Source organism: Mobula hypostoma, chromosome 10, assembly GCF_963921235.1.
Source record: "Mobula hypostoma chromosome 10, sMobHyp1.1, whole genome shotgun sequence".
Classification (NCBI taxonomy): domain Eukaryota; kingdom Metazoa; phylum Chordata; class Chondrichthyes; order Myliobatiformes; family Myliobatidae; genus Mobula; species Mobula hypostoma.
The window spans coordinates 59,147,490-59,165,131 of NC_086106.1; the positions used below are offsets into that span (position 1 = coordinate 59,147,490).

At 44.7% G+C, this 17,642-nt stretch overlaps 1 protein-coding gene across 3 annotated transcripts in view; it reads left to right on the top strand.

The window, feature by feature from the left end:
- Positions 1-2,883: 2,883 nt before the first annotated feature.
- The window catches only part of LOC134352932 (gamma-aminobutyric acid receptor subunit beta-4-like), a 180,481-nt gene continuing 165,722 nt past the window's right edge, over positions 2,884-17,642 (top strand). For all 3 annotated transcript variants that reach the window (XM_063060573.1, XM_063060574.1, XM_063060572.1), the window contains exons 1-3: positions 2,884-3,238; positions 4,821-4,912; positions 5,741-5,808. In XM_063060573.1, the coding sequence (XP_062916643.1) occupies positions 3,159-3,238; positions 4,821-4,912; positions 5,741-5,808 (240 nt within the window). In that variant the 5' untranslated portion in view covers positions 2,884-3,158. The remainder of the gene's footprint in view (positions 3,239-4,820; positions 4,913-5,740; positions 5,809-17,642) is intronic.

Sequence of the window (17,642 nt, forward strand, 5' to 3'; positions counted from 1 at the left end):
TAGCACTCAGATCTGCAGCTGGATTTTCAACTTCCTCACAGACAGGACCCAGCTGTAAAAATAGGGGACAAGCTCTCCTCTACAATCACTCTGAGCACCGGTGCCCCACAAGGCTGTGTACTCAGCCCCCTGCTGTGCTCACTGTACACCCATGATTGTGTAGCCAAGTTTCCATCAAACTCAATATATAAGTTTGCTGATGACATAACAATTGCAGGCTGCTGAATGGATCCTGACCCAGATCTGGGCCGTACCCTCCAAATATCCAGACCTGCCTCTCGGTCTTTTTGCACTACCCTACTTTCAATTTTTCTTTTTATGATTTATAATTTAAATTTTTAATATTTACTAATTTTTACTATTTTAAATATTTTAAATATTTAATATTTGTAATCCAGGGAGTGGGAAGCGCAGAATCAAATATCGCTGTGATGATTGTACGTTCTAGTATCAATTGTTTGGCGATAATAAAGTATAAAATATAAAATACTCTTATCCCCTTTTCCCCTCCTCCTCCACTGTCTTCCCACCTCCTCTCCACTTCCACCCTCCTCCTTTCGGCCCTCCCCTTCCTACTCTCCCCATTCCCCTCCCTTCTCCCCATTCCCCACCTCTCAACCTTTCCCATTCCTCTCCTCTTCTTCTTCCTCCTCCTCTCCCCTTCCCTCTCCTCATTCCCCTCTTCCTCTCAACCCCTTCTTCCTCCTCCTCTCCCCTTCCCTCTCCTCATTCCCCTCTTCCTCTCAACCCCTTCTTCCTCCTCCTCTCCCCTTCCCGCTTCTCATTCCCCTCTTCCTCTCAACCCCTTCTTCCTCCTCCTCTCCCCTTCCCTCCTCTCCCCATTCCCCTCCTCTCTCCCCATTCCCCTCCTCCTCTCAACCTTTCGCATTCCTCTCTATTTCTTCTTCCTCCTCCTCTCTCCTTACCCTTCCCACTCCCGCCTTCTCCCACTCCCTCATCCTCCTCTCTCTCTTCCCCCTCCCCATATCCCTTGCCAGTCCTCTCCACCTTCCCACTCCTACCCTTAACTCCCCTTCCCCTCCTGTCTCCCCCTCCCCATTCCCCCATCCTACTCTCAACCCCTCATCTCCCCATTCCCCATCCTCTTTCCTCCCTCCCCTTCCTCTTTCTCCCATTCTTTCCCTCTCCCTTCCCCTTCCCCTCCCTCTCCCCTTCGTCCTTCCCCCATACTCTCACCCCCCTTCTGATTCCTCTCTCCCCTTTCCCTCCCTTTCTTACCCCTCCCATTCCCTCTCCCCTTCCCCTTCCACTCTCCCCATTCCCCCCTCCCATCCCACTCTTCCCCTTCCCCCACTCTCCCCATTCCCCTCCCCCTCTCCCCTTCCCCTCGCACTCTCCCCTTCTACTCTCCCCATTCCCCTCCCCTCTCCCATCTTCTCCTCCTCTGCCCATTGCCCCCTCTCTTCACCTCCCTTTCTCCCCTTCTGCCTCCCTCTCTTCTCTTCGCCTTTCCCCTCCCTCTCTTCACTTCCCCATCCCCGTCCCTCTCCCTCTCTTCACTTCCCCATCCCCCTCCCCTCCCTCTCTTCACTTCCCCATCCCCCTCTCTCTCTCCACTTCCCCATCCCCCTCCCTCTCTCTCCACTTCCCCATCCCCCTTCCTCTCTCTCCACTTCCCCATCCCCCTCCCTCTCTCCCCTTTCTCCTTCCCCTTCCCATTCTCACTCTTCCCTACTCCCCTTTTCTCTCCTACTCTGAACTTATTCCCTTCTCCTCTCCCCATTCCCTTTCCACCTTCCACTCTTCCCTTTCCCTTCCTCTCTCCCCTTTTCCCTTCCCCCTCACTCTCTCCTCTTTCCCTGCCCCCTTCCCATTCCCTCTCCCTGTTCCTCTCCATCTCCCCTTCCCCTTCCCTCATTCCCCTCCTTTCTCCCCTTCCCCTCCCTCTCTACCCCTTACCATCCCCTTCCCTCCCCTCTCCCTCATCCACTTCTCCTCTTCCCTCCCTATTCCTAACTCTCTTCACCTCTCTTCCTCCCCTTCCCCTCCATCCCTCCTCCTTCCCTTTTTAACCTCCCTCTCTACCCCTTACCATCCCCCTTCCCATTCCCTCTCTACCCCTTCCCCTCCCCCCTCCCCCTTCCACTTCTCCTCCCTCTCTCCACCTTCCCACTTGAACTCCCTCTCTCCCCTACCAGTCTTCCCTCCCTCCCCATTCCCCTCTTCCCTCCCCTTCCCCTTGCTCCCCTTCTCTTTTCCCCTTTCATTCCCTCTCCCTTCCCCCTCTCTCCCTTACCCCTTTACTCCATCTCTACCAAAAACCATCCCCTTCCCTCCCCTCTTCACCCCTTCCCCTCTCCCCCTCCCTCTCTCCACCTTCCGTTTCCTCTCTCCCTCTTACCCCTCCCCATTTCCCTCCCTCTACCCCAATCCCCTTTTCCCATCCTACTCTCACTTCCTCTTCTTCTCTCCCCATTCCCCTCACCCCTTCCCCTTCCCCCTCCTCTACCCTTCCCACTCCCTTTTCCTCTTCTCCTCTCCCCATTCCCTATCACACTTCCCCCTCCATCTCTCCCCTTCCCCTCTCTATCCCCCTTTCCCTGCCACTTCCCATTCCCTTTCTCCCCTTCCCCTCCCTCCCCTCTCTCCCCTTCCCCTCCCTCCCCTCTCTCCCCTTCCCCTCCCTCCCCTCTCTCCTTCCCTCTTCCTCACCCCTTCCCCTCCCCTCTCTCCCCTTCCCCCCTCTCCCCTTTCCCCCCTCTCCCCTTTCCCCCTTCCCCCTTCCCCTCTCCCTCTCTCCCCTCCACTTCCTCCTCTCCCACTACCCTTTGGCCCTCGCTCCTCCCCGCATCCCTGACCCACCCTTACACACCCCCACCCCCTGGCCCACGGCCAGGTCTGTAGCTGGAGACGGGTTAAGAGGCGAGCCCTGACGTCAGACCGGTTCCGACAAATGCCCCCTCTGGTGCGTACGGGAGGGGGCAGGTGGCCGTCGTCGGGCTGCCCGGGAGGGCTGCGGAGCGATGAGGAGGGCAGCGGAAGGGAGCGGGGGTAGTCGGCGCGAACCGTGCAGCCGCTGAAGCGGGCGCTGCGCTGCGGAGCGGGGAGCGGAGTCACTGCGGCTTCGCAGCCGGGCCGGAACCTCTGGGCAGCCGAGAGGGAGAGGGAGCTTCTGGCCGCAGCTGAAGACAGCAACGATGTGGAGATTGCAGGAGGAGCGAGTGTCCGGTGTCTGCTCCTTCCTTACCGGACTCTCGGTGGTCTATTGGGCTCAAAGGTACAGTTAACTCCACTGGTCGCCAATCTTAAACCTTATTCCCCCCGATAAACCCTCCTTTACCGTCTCCCCTGTATTCTGCATGCAGGCTTTGGTTACTGACACGTTCCCATTCCGTCTCAGATATAACACTGAATATACACCATTGAATGTTTTTGGCCGAGTAATATAATCACCTATTCCGCACCCCCCTTCCTTTCCTTTGATGTGCCCAAAATCGGGTTGTGCTCTGAATATCCAGCGGACTCCATCCGCTGTCTTCACAGAACTGGCGGTGTGCTGGAAGGAGAGACATTAAAAGGCGTGAATTAACTCTGCATGTATGCTCCACACCGTGTATTCAGGTGAGGTCTGCACTGATAGGTTCCCACTGTTTATTCCATGCGCATACCCTCTCTGGTCCACCATTGCTTGTGGGACTCTGACCAGACCAAAGTGGCATCTGTGCACTCTACCATATCTGGGAAAGGAGGTCGAAGGTGGGAGCTGGTGGGCTGAGGAAGGGCTGATCAAGGTGGGCAATGGTGCTGGTGTTTCCTCTGTGCTTTCACATTAAGGGACACACTGGAAATCAAATTTGAAGTTCTCTTTCTTCCCGGATGCCCCGTCTCCATTTTGATCAGTTCTGGGTTGGGGAATGGAGGCTCAGGAGACTGCAGATGCGAGAAGCTGAAGCAACATGTAAAGGTGCTTGAAGGAATCAGTTAGTTGGGTAGCATCTGCTGCAGGGATAGGGTAAGGGGGCAAGTCCAGGTCCCGATGAAGGGTCTTGACCTGAAATGTAGATTGGCGATTTCCCTCCACAGATGCTGGCTGGCCTGCAGAATTCCTCCGGCATCTTCCGTGCTGCTCCAGTCCAGGCGATTCTCACAAACGAGCAATGATGGTACCTTCTTTCAGGAGGACTCTGAGCAGGCGTGTGAAGCACATCCTCCGTCCCTTCATGAGCGAGCTCAGAATAGGTTGCCTGGTGTCAGGCACATGATCAGTTTAGCGGTCCAGTGGACCCAATAGTTGTAGTCTTGGTGCTGGGTGTGCTGGCCGAGGGCAGGACACTGATGTTGGTTTGCTTATCCTGTCAGTGGATTTGGAGGATTTTGTAGGATGATGTTGGTGCTTTGAGATGATCACCATGGGTAGCGTGTTTCAGAAGCATTCCAGAGGGTCGGATCATTGCTGCACAGTAGAATTTCAGTGCGGTGTTTAAAATTTTGATCACCCTTTTCCACAGACAGCCAAAGCTTGTGCTAGAACACTGGAGGGATGGTGAATGCTACCATGAACGCGTATCTTCTCTGCCAGGTGTTGACGAGGAAAATGGTCCACAATTTCCAGATTTTGTTGTCATAGGGGCAATGTTGTACAGTAGAGGACCTTGTTAAATGGACGTTTAAATAGCACTTCAAGGAACCCTGTGCATGACCCATCAGAGAACTTGCTCACCAGTTGAGTCCAGTCCTTTGTTCATTGGGTATTGTATTTGTGGATATAAATCTGACCCTTCGGCTGCAATTAGCAATTGGGAACGTTGGCTGTTTTGAGACGGACTCAGACTGATGCTCTTTCTGTTCTCTTGCCTCAGTGTCAATGGAATCGGTAACATTTCCCTGGTGAAAAGAACAGTGGACAGATTGCTCAGAGGGTACGACATCCGCCTCAGGCCTGACTTTGGAGGTATTTCAAACTGTTATCATCAGTAAACTTTATCAGATAGCTCCAACCTTGGCTATTGGGAGATGTCAAATTCCCGCACTGAAAAAGATGACAAGATAGTGTGTGTGTATAGGCCTCCTTTGTATTTTTATAGGGTATGAATTATCAGGAATGCTTTAACTAAAGATGCTCCGCAATCAAAAAAGATGATTGGGTTGATAGACAGAAATGGTTTCCACTTTTGGGAGGGTCCCAGGCATAGTGACATAATGTTAAAGTTAAACCCAGGCTGCAGAAGGGTCTTGTCTGGTACATTTCTTCATATAGACGTGGGAATCCTAGAATATCCCTTCCAAAAATTTCAGAGGCTGCAATGTAAAATTTCGAAACAAAATTTGTTTGTAATGTGAAATAAGCAAATGGAAGGCATGAAGATACAGAACATTTTATGACAGGTCACGACATTGTGGAAGGAGCTTGGGCCTGGATGGCTACTATAGTTCTCATGTTATATCACTGTTAACATTTCTGTTGGATGTTACTGAAACCTTTGTTTGACTCTCTGTCACTAAATACCTTCCTTTATTGCAGTAATCCTTTCAGTAATCTGAGTGTAAAATTATATCTGTCATTAATTTGTTCTGTTTGAGTTGGCCTTCTGGTAATTTTATTGAAATTTTTACTTTAACTGGGAGCTGGTTGGGAAAGGTCTCATCTCTTACATACTTTGAGAAAGAGGCCCAGCTCGAGAGTGCATCATTTAAAACTCAACAATGGATGCTTAAAAGGAGCTTGCAATTGGAAAAGAGCAGCATGATTAAACACTCTTAATATTTTCTTTATCTCCAGGATCTCCAGTTACAGTGGGAATGAGTATTCACATCGCCAGCATAGACATGATCTCTGAAGTTAACATGGTGAGTTAAAGGATATTATTGTGGCTAAAATGTACTTAGTAAATTTGGTCTGTACCAGGATAAGACTATGAGGTATTTAAGAGATGAAGTGTTTTGGCATTCCATACAGGAGTAATAGGGACACCATTCAGAATGGAGATTGGCAACTTATTTCAAACATATGTGTTAAGGAGCAACATTAGCTAATGTTATTCCCTTATTCCAAAAGGGATAAGAGTGATAAACCAGGAAACTACAGGTCATTCCTTAAGAAATAGTTTGGAAGTTACTGGAAAAATTTTCTAAATGACAGGGTTTATATTCACTAAGAAAGGCAGGAACTGATTAAAAGGACTCGATCTGGTTTGGGCAGGGGAAATCTGGTCTCATAAATCTGATTGACTTTTTTTGAGGAGATAATTGATGAAGATAGGGCTGTAACCATGCTTAAGCAAGGCTTTTGACAAGTCCTGTATGGTAAGCTTTTCCAGAATATTAGGGCGCATGCAATTTATGTTGTGTTAGCAAACTGAATCCAAAATTGGATTGGTGATAAAAGGCAAAAGATACCCGTAGAGGGATGTTTTCCTGACTGGAATTCCGTGACCAGTGTCGTGTGCAGGAATTGGTTCTGAGGTCATTGTTTTCCGTATATATGAGTGAGTTGAGCTCCTTAGAAAGTTTGCTGACAATACAAAATTTGGTGGCATCGTAGATCATGAAGAAGACGGTGGTCCTTTGGAGTAATCAAAAACAGAAGGAAATTGTGGTATACACAGTTCCCTGAAAATGGTGACACAGGTGGATAGGGTCATGAAGAAGCCATTTGGCAATCTTGTCTTCATTGGCCGAGACACTGAGTATAACAGTTACTATGTCATGTTGGAGCTGTATAAAATGTTGGCCTGGAGTATTGTGTGCATTTCTGCTTGCCACAATACAGGAATGACGTGGCAGTAAGAGTCCAGAAGTGGTTCACCAGCCAGATGCCTGGATTGCAAAGGTGAGATTGTAAAAGGGAAATTGAATAAATTGTGTTTATTCTCACTAGAATGTAAAAGGCAGATGATGATCTAATAAAATACAAAGAATATATTTTTGGTAAATGGTCAGAGTCTTTTTCCTTGGGTGAGGAAGTCTGAAACTAGAAGGTTCAGGTTTAGGTTGAAAGGAGAGACATTTAAAGGAGATCAGAGGGGCAAGTGTTTCACTCAGAGGGTGATGGTATCTGCCAGAAGAGATGGTAAAGGTAGGTACAATTACAATGTTTAAAAGGCATTTGGATATTAAGGAGGGGAGGGATACAGGCCTAATTCAGGAAAATAGAATTGGCTTAGATGGGCATTACAGCTTGTGTAGACAAATTAGGCCGATAGGTCCCATTCCTATGCTATGAGTCTCTGCACTACATTGTTTGTTATTTCTGAATTGAGAGAAAACTAATTAAACACAATCCTGTGCACTACACAGAGACAATTGCACTTCTTCCCCACCTGATGTTGGATTAAATCCCCAATAGTTTTTCAAATGTATATGTAAATTCCATTGCATTGTTGAAAGAGCAAGAGGCTTCAGTTCACTATTTATATCTTAACTAAGGTATCTAAAAACAATGTAATCTGTTTGTATGTATGTTGATGTCTGGTGGACTTGCTGAGTGAAAATCAGCTGCTGTATTTCCTTTATTACAGGTGATAATATTTTGAAAGTAATAGATACCAATGCATGTCCTAAATTCATGACTAAACAGTATTTTTAAAAAATCTTTAAATGAAATTGTGTAAAGCAGGAAAGTAAATGACCTCAAGGATGAATAACGTGGGCTAGAGGACCCCCCAACTGATTACTAAAGTTTTCCAATCCAATTTAATTGTTGATAGTTTTAAATATTAAAGTAAGGTATTGCAATACTGACTTTTATCAGCTTCGCTTCTACCCCAAAAGAAGGTGCAAGTCAGCTGCCTTCCTGCGCTATTACAAGAATTATTAAGAAGGTCCTCCTGCAATGTTGTATTTTGGTTGGGTGTATCAAGTCGCAATGAGAGTACAGGAGGTGCAAAGTATTTACACAATATATTCCTGCCAGATTAACAGCAGGGTGAAATCTGGATAAACCTGTTTTCTTTGAATCTCTAACTGGAAGATTCAATGGGATGCGAACTGCCACAGTTGAACTATTTGGCAGCTTGCTATTGTCTACTTTATGTATGGCACACAGGTGCTGGAAGGAATTAATCGTTAGGGTGGTGGTTGAAGTGCTAATCAAGTAGATAGCTTTCACTGGATGGTGTTGAGTTTGTGTTGTTGAAGCTGTACTCAACCAGGCAAGTAGCTCCTTTAATCTCAGCTGATCGAATTTTGTAAAATGACATTAAGTGAGTAGTGAAGACATGACAAGAATAATAGGGTTCCAGCTCTGAAACAATGGAAGCCAGTCTTCCTGTAGTGAGGTGACCAGAACTGACCGCAGTACTCCAAATGGGGTCTGACCAGGGTCCTATATAGCTGCAACATTACCTCTCGGCTCCTAAACTCAATCCCATGGTTGATGAAGGCCAATGCACCATATGCCACCTTAACCACAGAGTCAACCTGTGCAGCAGCTTTGAGTGTCCTATGGACTCGGACTCCAAGATCCCTCTGATCCTCCACACTGCCAAGAGTCTTACCATTAATACTATATTCTGCCATCATATCTGACCTACCAAAATGAACCACCTCACACTTATCTGGGTTGAACTCCATCTGCCACTTCTCAGCCCTGTTTTGCATTCTATCGATGTCCCACTGTAACCTCTGACAGCCCTCCACACTGTCACAACACCTCCAACCTTTGTGTCATCAGCAAACTTACTAACCCATCCCTCCACTTCCTCATCCAGGTCATTTATAAAAATCATGAAGAGAAGGGGTCCCAGAACAAATCCCTGAGGCACACCACTGGTCACTGACCTCCATGCAGTATATGATCCGTCTACAACCACTATTTGCCTTCTGTAAGCAAGCCAATTCTCGATCCACAATGCAATGTCCCCTTGGATCCCATGCCTCCTTACTTTCTCAATAAGCCTTGCATGGGGTACCTTATCAAATGCCTTGCTGAAATTCATATACACTACATCTACTGCTCTATCTTCATCAATGTGTTTAGTCACATCCTCAAAAAATTCAATCAGGCTTGTAAGGCACGACCTACCTTTCACAAAGCCATGCTGACTATTCCTAATCATATTATACCTCTCCAAATGTTCATGAATCCTGCATCTCAGGATCTTTTCCATCAGCTTACCAACCACTGAAGTAAGTCTCACTGGTCTATAATTTCCTGGGCTATCTCTACTCCCTTTCTTGAATAAGAGAACAATACCTACAACCCTTCAATCCTAAGGAACCTCTCCCAACCCCATTGATGATGCAAAGAACATTGCCAGAGGCTCAGCAATCTCCCCCCTCACCTCCCACAGTAGCCTGGGGTACATCTTATCTGGTCCCGGAGAGTCCCAGAGATGCTCTCCAATAGCTCCAGCACATCCTCTTAATGTCTATATGCTCAAGCTTTTCAATCCGTTGTAAGTCATCCCTACAATTGCCAAGATCCTTTTCCATAGTGAATTCTGATGCAAAGTATTCATTAAGTATCTCTGCTATTTCCGGTTCCATACACACATTTCCACTGTCACACTTGATTGGTCCTATTCTCTCACGTGTTATCCTCTTGCTCTTCACATACTTGTGGAATGCCTTGGGGTTTTCCTTAATCCTGCTCACCAAGGCCTTCTCATGGCCCCTTCTGCCTCTCTTAATTTCATTCTTAAGCTCCTTCCTGCAAGCCTTACAATCTTCTAGATCACTATCAACACCTAGTTTTTTGAACCTTTCTGAAGTTTTTCTTTTCTTCTTGACTAGATTTTCAACAGCCTTTGTATACGACCGTTCCTGTACCCTCCCAGCCTTTACCTGTCTCATTGGAACGTACCATGCAGAATGCTGCACAAATATCCCCTGAACACTTGCCACATTTCTGCCATACATTTCCCTGAGAACATTTGTTCCCAATTTATACTTCCAAGTTCCTGCGTAGTAGCTTCCTATTTCCCCTTACTCCAATTAAACGCTTTCCTAACTTGTCTGTTCCTGTCCCTCTCCAATGCCGTGGTAAAGGAGATAGAATTGTGATCACTAAGTGTGTGTGTATTATGTATGTGACAGGTTAGTGTTCCGGAACCAAGGAAAAATATTTAGGAACAGATGTACACCATTGGATTCAATCAAGTCTTCTCATCATGTTTGAAACCATTGAAAGATTTAAATAATATGAGACTTCTGTGTTAAGTACTGAGGTTTATGCCTGAATGACCAAGAATTCTGTACTATTCAACACTATATGGTACCTGTCCCAGCAACTGTAGTGATATCTGATCCAATATATTTTCCAATTCAATTGCAAAGCCTATAATTGATGCCCGTATCAGTTTGTGACAGGACCTGTACTAATAACTACATCATTGCTTATACAGATACCAGTTCAGTAATCATACCAATATCTGTATTAGTATGTATTATGATGGGATCTTGACTGATACTAGGCAACGTTGTCAGCGCCTGTACTGGTACTCCTGATAACTATACTCAAATCTATCCCAGCTCCTGATCTAATTTATAATTGTACCCACATCTCTGCTGATATCTGTGTGTGTTTGAGAGTATATGCCATAACTGTGTCTTTGCCAGTCTGTGTGTGGTAATTGTATCAGTGCCTGTACCAATATCTCTTCTACCACCTGCTCCAATAACTGTACTGGTGTCTATACTAGTGCCTTTCTGGATTCTGCACTATCAACTACAATGATACTTGAATTAACAATCCTTGAATGACTGCCCATGCGGGAGCTATGCTGCTGCCTGTGCATGTGGTTGTACCCATACCGCTGTACCTGAACACCTCCTGTAAAGATACCTGTGCTAACACCTTCCTTATCATATACTCTTCACGCCAGCAGTTGAACAACTGTCTCTAATGATGTCCCTCCTGGTATCTGTACCAGCCCTTTACCAGCACCTGTACCAATATCTGTGCCAGACTCTCCACCAATTCTATTCCATAGTTTTTGATGCAACTAACCTCATCTTAGGCAGCTCCCAATGTTCAAATGTGACTAGCTTCTGCTTCTGTTTATAGGTTCTGATGAGGCTAATGAGGTCACATGGATATACACAGTCTCTGCGAGACCTGAGGCAGAGAGGTGTTTAACACAGGGATCCACAACCTTTTTCGCACCGCGGACTGGTCTAATATTGACAATATTCTTGCAGACCAGTCGGGGCGGGGCGGGGGGGGGGGCATTTTCAAGTAGGGACAAATTCACCTCAACATGTCTTCTACAGTTAGGGTTGCCAACTTTCTCACTCCCAAATAAGGGACAAGAGTAGCAGTCAAATCCTGACGAAGGGTCCCGGCCCAAAACGTCGACTGTACCTCTTCCTATAGGTGCTGCCTGGCCTGCTGCGTTCACAGCATATTTTGTGTGTGTTGACGGGACACTTGTGTTTACTCTGAGCAAGACTACCATGACCATGAAGCCTTGCGCGGGCACCTGTCTGCGCATGCGTGATGTGAGCATTTGTGACATGTGCATGCGCGTACGTGCCAATTTTTTCTCCGCAAATCAGTTTTGGCTTAATCTTCCCGACTACACCGTACATACATTATTTCTACTTTATATAGGCTGTGTATTTATCATATCATTGATGCTTTTACTATATGTTAGAGTTATTTTAGGTTTTATGTGTTATTTGGTATGATTTGGTAGGTTATTTTTTGGGTCTGGGAACACTCAAAAATTTTTTCCATTTAATTTAATGGTAGTTGCTTCTTCGCTTCACACCATTTCAGCACGAACGGTTTCATAGGAAAGCTCTACCTCAGCCGGGGGAATACAAGACAAGGGCGGTCCCGTATGGGACAAACCAATTTAGCCCAATATACGGGATGTCCCGGCAAATACGGGACAGTTGGCAACCCTATGTTCAACATTGCGCGCCAGGGAATGAGGAAAGGTGCAGCTGACTCATATCGTTTCCTCACGGCTCGGTAGCACATACTTTGCGGCCCGGTACTGGTCCGCGGCCCGGTTGTTAGGGACCGCTAGTTTAACACAATGGTGGGAAATTTTTTCAGGACCTCCCATTGGAGAACAGAGACTCTCTCTGCAAGTTACACACCAGGGATCTCATGAGCCAGTGAGGATAGCCTTTTCCAAGAACACTTTGAGCATGTCCTCAAACTATTTCCTCTGTTCTTTTGGAAATCTCATGCTATACTGAAGCTTAGTGGTAGAGTCTCTGTTCTGGGAATCTGGTGCTGGGCATGAGGACAATGTTTTTCACCTATTGAATCTGACTGATTGTACAAGGGGTTCTTAATGCTGGGGGTGTTAGCCTGGAAGAGGAGATTGATGCTCCCATAGATTTGGCGGTTTAGTGGAGATGATATTGGTGATATCTCTCCATTGCCTTGACATGTTTGCTGTCAGCAGTCCAGGCTTCAGAAGCAATGCAGGAAGGCAGAGGCCACTGTTGCTAGGTGGTCCATAAACTTTGATCTTGATCATCCCAGCATTTTCTAGATAGTTAAAATCAGCATCAATGCCCCTCTGTGCTTGAGGGAACCCTTCCAATTTATAGCAAATGGTCCATTTTCTAAGCATCTTGTTGAGGATCTTTGCTGTCAGAGGCAATTGGTGAATTTGTGGAATTTGTTGCCACAGGCAACTGCAGAGGCCCAGTTGGGTGTATTTAAGGCAGAGCTTGATAGTTTCTTGATTAGACATGGCATCAAAGGTTACAGGGAGAAGGCTGGGGAGTGGTGCTGAGGAGGGGATAAAAGGATCAGCCATGATTGAATAGTGGAGCGGACTCGATGGGCCAAAGAGCCTAATTCTGCTCCTGTGTCCTATGGTCTTATACAGTGGATGATCTTTTGCGCATGAGTGTGAGGTTCACGCTCTCATATTGTGTATCATTGCATACCACAGACCGATGATGGAGATTGGAATGAGCTTGGTTCTAAAGTGGAGGAAATGCAAGTTCTTCAGTTTCCCAGTAATCTATTTTATTGCTTGGATTTACTGCATTTACCCTCAAGAAAGTTAATCTCATGGTTGTAGATGGCGACGTATATTTACTTTGAACTCTAACCTCCTGCCCTGCCTATTCTTCCCACCACCAAACTACATACCACCTGGGGACGATGTTTAGAGGCCAATTAGCTTGAGCTCATGTGCGTTTGGAGAAAGGCAGAAACTGGAACATCCAGATGAAACCCTACAGGGAGAATGTGCTGATTGTACTTGTGTTGCTAGTGCCGTGAGGCGACACAGGAGCACAAGCTGAGCAGTTTACAGCATGTAAGACGGTACCTTTTTCAAAAAAAAATAGGAGAACAAGTATTACTGGCAGGCAAGATTAAGGAGAATCCCAATGCACATTATAAGGATATCAGATGCAAGAGGGTAACCAGGGAACGAGAAGGTCACCTTAGTGTCCAAATATGATTGGTACCAGGGGATGTAGGTGAGGGCTCCAATAACTTCTTCTCAGTATTCACTAAGAAATAATAAATGGTAGACATTCAGGGAGAGTGTTAGTGATATTCTTCAACAGGACAACATTAAGAAAGAGGAAGTGTTTCTTACTGATGCAGATAAATCCAATGGATCTACTGGGGTGTACAGTATCACAAGCCACTGTGGGAGGCAAGGTACGAGATAGCTGGCGCCCTGGTGGAGATGTTTACATTGTTGCCTGCCACTGGTGGTGTATCAAATGACTAGAGGATACTTCATGTGGTTCCCCTATTAATAAAGGACAGCAGGGATAAGTCAAGTAATTATAGGCTGGGACATCTTTTATCAGTGGTAGGGAAATTGTTTGAAAAAATTCCAAGAAACATGATTTATTTACACTTGCAGAGGCAATGATTGATTAAAGATAGCCAGCATGGGTTAGCTCGTGGGAAAACTGGTTTCAGTAAATTTGATTTTTTTAGAAGAGGTAACTCAGTACACACTCAATGGCCACTTTATTCCATATCCCTGTATGTCTGCTCGTGAATGCACACATCTACCCAGCCAATCATGTGGCAACTACTCAATCTATAAAAGCTTGTAAAGATTTGAAATGTATCGTTTGCGCTAACAGCCAACGCAACCGAAGGGCGTGCAGGGGCCAGCCCACAAGTGTGGTTGGTTCTTTCGGGTTTCTTACTTTGTGGATACCAGTGAGCAGGCAAATCTCACAGCTGTATAATTTATACATTCTTTGATAAAAGTGGTTCAGTTGTTGTTCAGACCAAATATCAGAATCGGGAAAAAGTGTGATCTAAGTGACTTTGACTGTGGAATAATTGTTGGTGCTAGATGGGGAGGTTTGAGAATCTTAGAAATTGCTCAACATGCACAACAGTCTTTAGAGTTTACAGAGAATGGTGCAAAAAACAGAAAAAAAAATCCAGTTAGTGGCATTTCTGTGGGTGAAAGTGCCTTGTTAATGAGAGATGTCAGAGGAGAATGACCAGACTGATTTGAGCTTAGAGGAAGGCAACAGTAACTCGAATAACCACGTGGTGACAACAGTGTGTGTAGAAGAGCATCTCTGAACTCACAGCACATTGAACCTTAAAGTGGATGGGCTGCAGCATCAGAAGACCACCACCATGCACACCTTAGTGTCCAAAAGGAGGTATCCAATAAAGAGGCCAATGAATGCATTGATAAATGTTGGGCTTGAAATGACCCGCATGGTGGGCTGGTCCAACAGATTAGAACTCATACGATCTAAACCTAACTGCCAATTTGGATGCAAAATTGCCTTTATAATAAGGGCAGAGGTTAATGGAGGAAGGTTGCTTTTGAGGTTGGAAGACTGTGAACCACAAGGACTAATGTTGAGGTATTTGTTTGTAATGTACATTAACAACTTGTCAATGTAATACAGAAGGCATAAGTAAGTTTGCAATGACAGAAATTTGCAATGTTCAATCAATAGCAGGGAGTGTTGTCTATTTAATATTTAAGTAATATTTGAGTAATCTTGATTAAATATTGGTTGATTATGCATTCTTGTTTAAATAATTCGCTATGGTTTATATGTATAAATACATGAATTAAATAAAGTAAACTCAAGGTTAGACCCACATTTCAAACTTCCATATCTTGCTGATATTATCAAAGTAATGCAGGAGCATTTAGAATTAAAACCATTGTTGATTGCAGAATGCTTTAGGTTTCACAAGTGGAATCAAAAAGAAGGGGAGTCCATTTCAGCGTAGGTGGCTGAATCAGTGAGATCATCTATGCTTTGTCAGTTTGGTAATGGACTTGAGATCCACTGAGAGATCATTGAGTTTCTGGAATCTTACAAGAAAGCATTCAAAAATGACTCCTGAAGCATAACTTCTGTTTAAAAGAGCAGTTGAAATCACTGTTTCAATGGAACCCTCAGACAGAGATGCAACTGAGTTTCAGTCAGGAATGAAAGTGAGTGTGGAGACAGAAATCAGCCTGGCCAAACTAATTGTGTTACCGTTGTGGCAAGGGCTGTCATACACCAGAACAATGCAGGTTTAAAAGTGAAACCTGTAGAAAATGCATCAAAGTAAGACACGTACAAAGAGCATGTTGGGCAGACAAAAATAAATGGAATGCACAGGGAAGAGAAGTCATTAAAATGTCAGGTTGCAGTTTCAAAAAGAGCATTAATCTGCATGCTGATGTTGTAAAATCTGATAATGATGAGAGTGACTCTGACTGTATGGCCTTGAGATTTACAGTGTGAAAATTAATCAACAAACAATATGGCTTACACCGGAACTGAATAGCAGATGAATTAAAATGGAATTAGTCACTGGTTCAGCCATTCCACAAAGTGCATTTGAGGGGCCTTTCAAAGGTGCTATACTGAAGCCTGCGGATATCCAAATAAGAACTTGTTTTGGACAGTAGATAACTCCTGTGGGGACGACATCTGTAACAGTGAAATACAACAACCAACAAATCACATTGAGCTTGTATGTGTTAAAAACAGGAGGGAAAGCATTGTGGGGATGTGATTGGCTGAGACAACTACAAATTGACTAGCGATCCATCCACAATTTGTGTGCCACGTCCCTGTACGAGAGTCAACTAAAACCTAATTAAGACATGCACTGCATGATGCCACAGCTGTCTCCATGCTAAACACTATGAACCATCGCCCAACAGAGGACAAACAGGTATTGTTGCCACCCTCTGTGCCTCTGGTTGGAAAGTAAATTGGACCAAGGAAGGACCATGCTGTTCAGAAGGGCGTGAAAGTGACAAAAGCAGTGATCCGACTACAACAGTTTTTGTCAGAAAGATACTTGAGAAAGCTTCTGATATGTTAGTCAGGCAGTTACTTGCAAAATGTGGCTTAGTTTTAAACTGGAAGAGAGTTCAAGGAGCTTCAGGAAAGTTGCAAGCATTCAGCTTTTGTGAGTACAAAGAACCAGAATCTACTCTGTGTGCATTAAGGTTATTGCATGAACTTCAAGTGGGAGGCAAAAGCCACTTGTAAAAGTAATGCAAAGACCAAGGCCCAGCTGGATGAATGGAAACCCAAAAAGAAAGGAGTAAATAGATATATGAAAACAAAGGTTTTGCCAGATGATGTTGTGGATGAGGAGAGATCAGATCATAAAGAGAGCAATAGAAGGATTTATAAGAGAATACTGCAGTGAAATAAATGCACCTTCTTAAGATCAAGATACACAAACTAGAAGAAAAAGGAACAATAAAGGAAGGAGAAGAAAGGCAACCGGAGTTGTCAGAACCACTCCCTGCAGTCTCAGAGCCAACTCCTACAACCACCACGGAGAAGACTCCAGAGCCTGCGATTGTTTCACAGCCACGAGTCTCATCTGCCAGGCAGAATAATCCCACATGTCAGGAAAGGCGTTATCCCTCAAAAGTAAAAAAATCTTTCACAGCAATTAAATCTTTAAGCCTGAATGGGAGAATTTAAAATGACTGTGTTGTGGATGTCTGTGTTGTAGTTGTATTATATAATATGCAGTGTGTAGAGTTGAGATGCATTCTCTATTGAGTTGGTGTTTATAACTAAGCAGGGAGGAGTGTTGTGCATTAATGTATAAGTAATCTTTGAGTAATGGTGTGTGTGTATATCTATCTATCTATCTATATATATATATATATATATATAAAAAGTTGATTAGGCATTCTTGCTTGTTTAAGTAATTCATTATGGGCTATATTATAAATACGTGAATTGCATACATCACCACACTACCACGTGATATGCACGTGCCTCGCTTAAAGTAAACTCTAAGTTAGACTTCATTTCAGACTCCCATGTCTTCCTTTGGATTAGTTTAACTCAAAACATCCAAAAGTTACAAATCATAACAGAGGATTTTCTTTGGCTTCAGTATGACATTGGTGAGCTGGAAAGTTGGGGTGAAGAAATGGTAGATGGCATTTAATCCTGGCAATTGAAAAATGATGTATTTTATGACATCAAACAAAAGAAAGACATGCATTGGGTATAGGGCTGTTGATGAGCAGTTCATTGACAGTAGCAGCACCAAAGATGAGGAGGTGAAGACATCATATAATGCGCTTGTTTTCATTGATAGTGGAATAGAATATAAGAGATGTGATGTCATGTTACAGCTTTGCAAAACTTTGGTTAGGCCATATTTGGAGTAGTAGGTGCAATCTTAATTGCTGCTTTATGGGAAGGACGTGTTTGTATTTGAAAGGATGCAAGGCGATTCATCAGTATGATGTCTGGGATAGAGCAGTTCATTTATAGGGAGA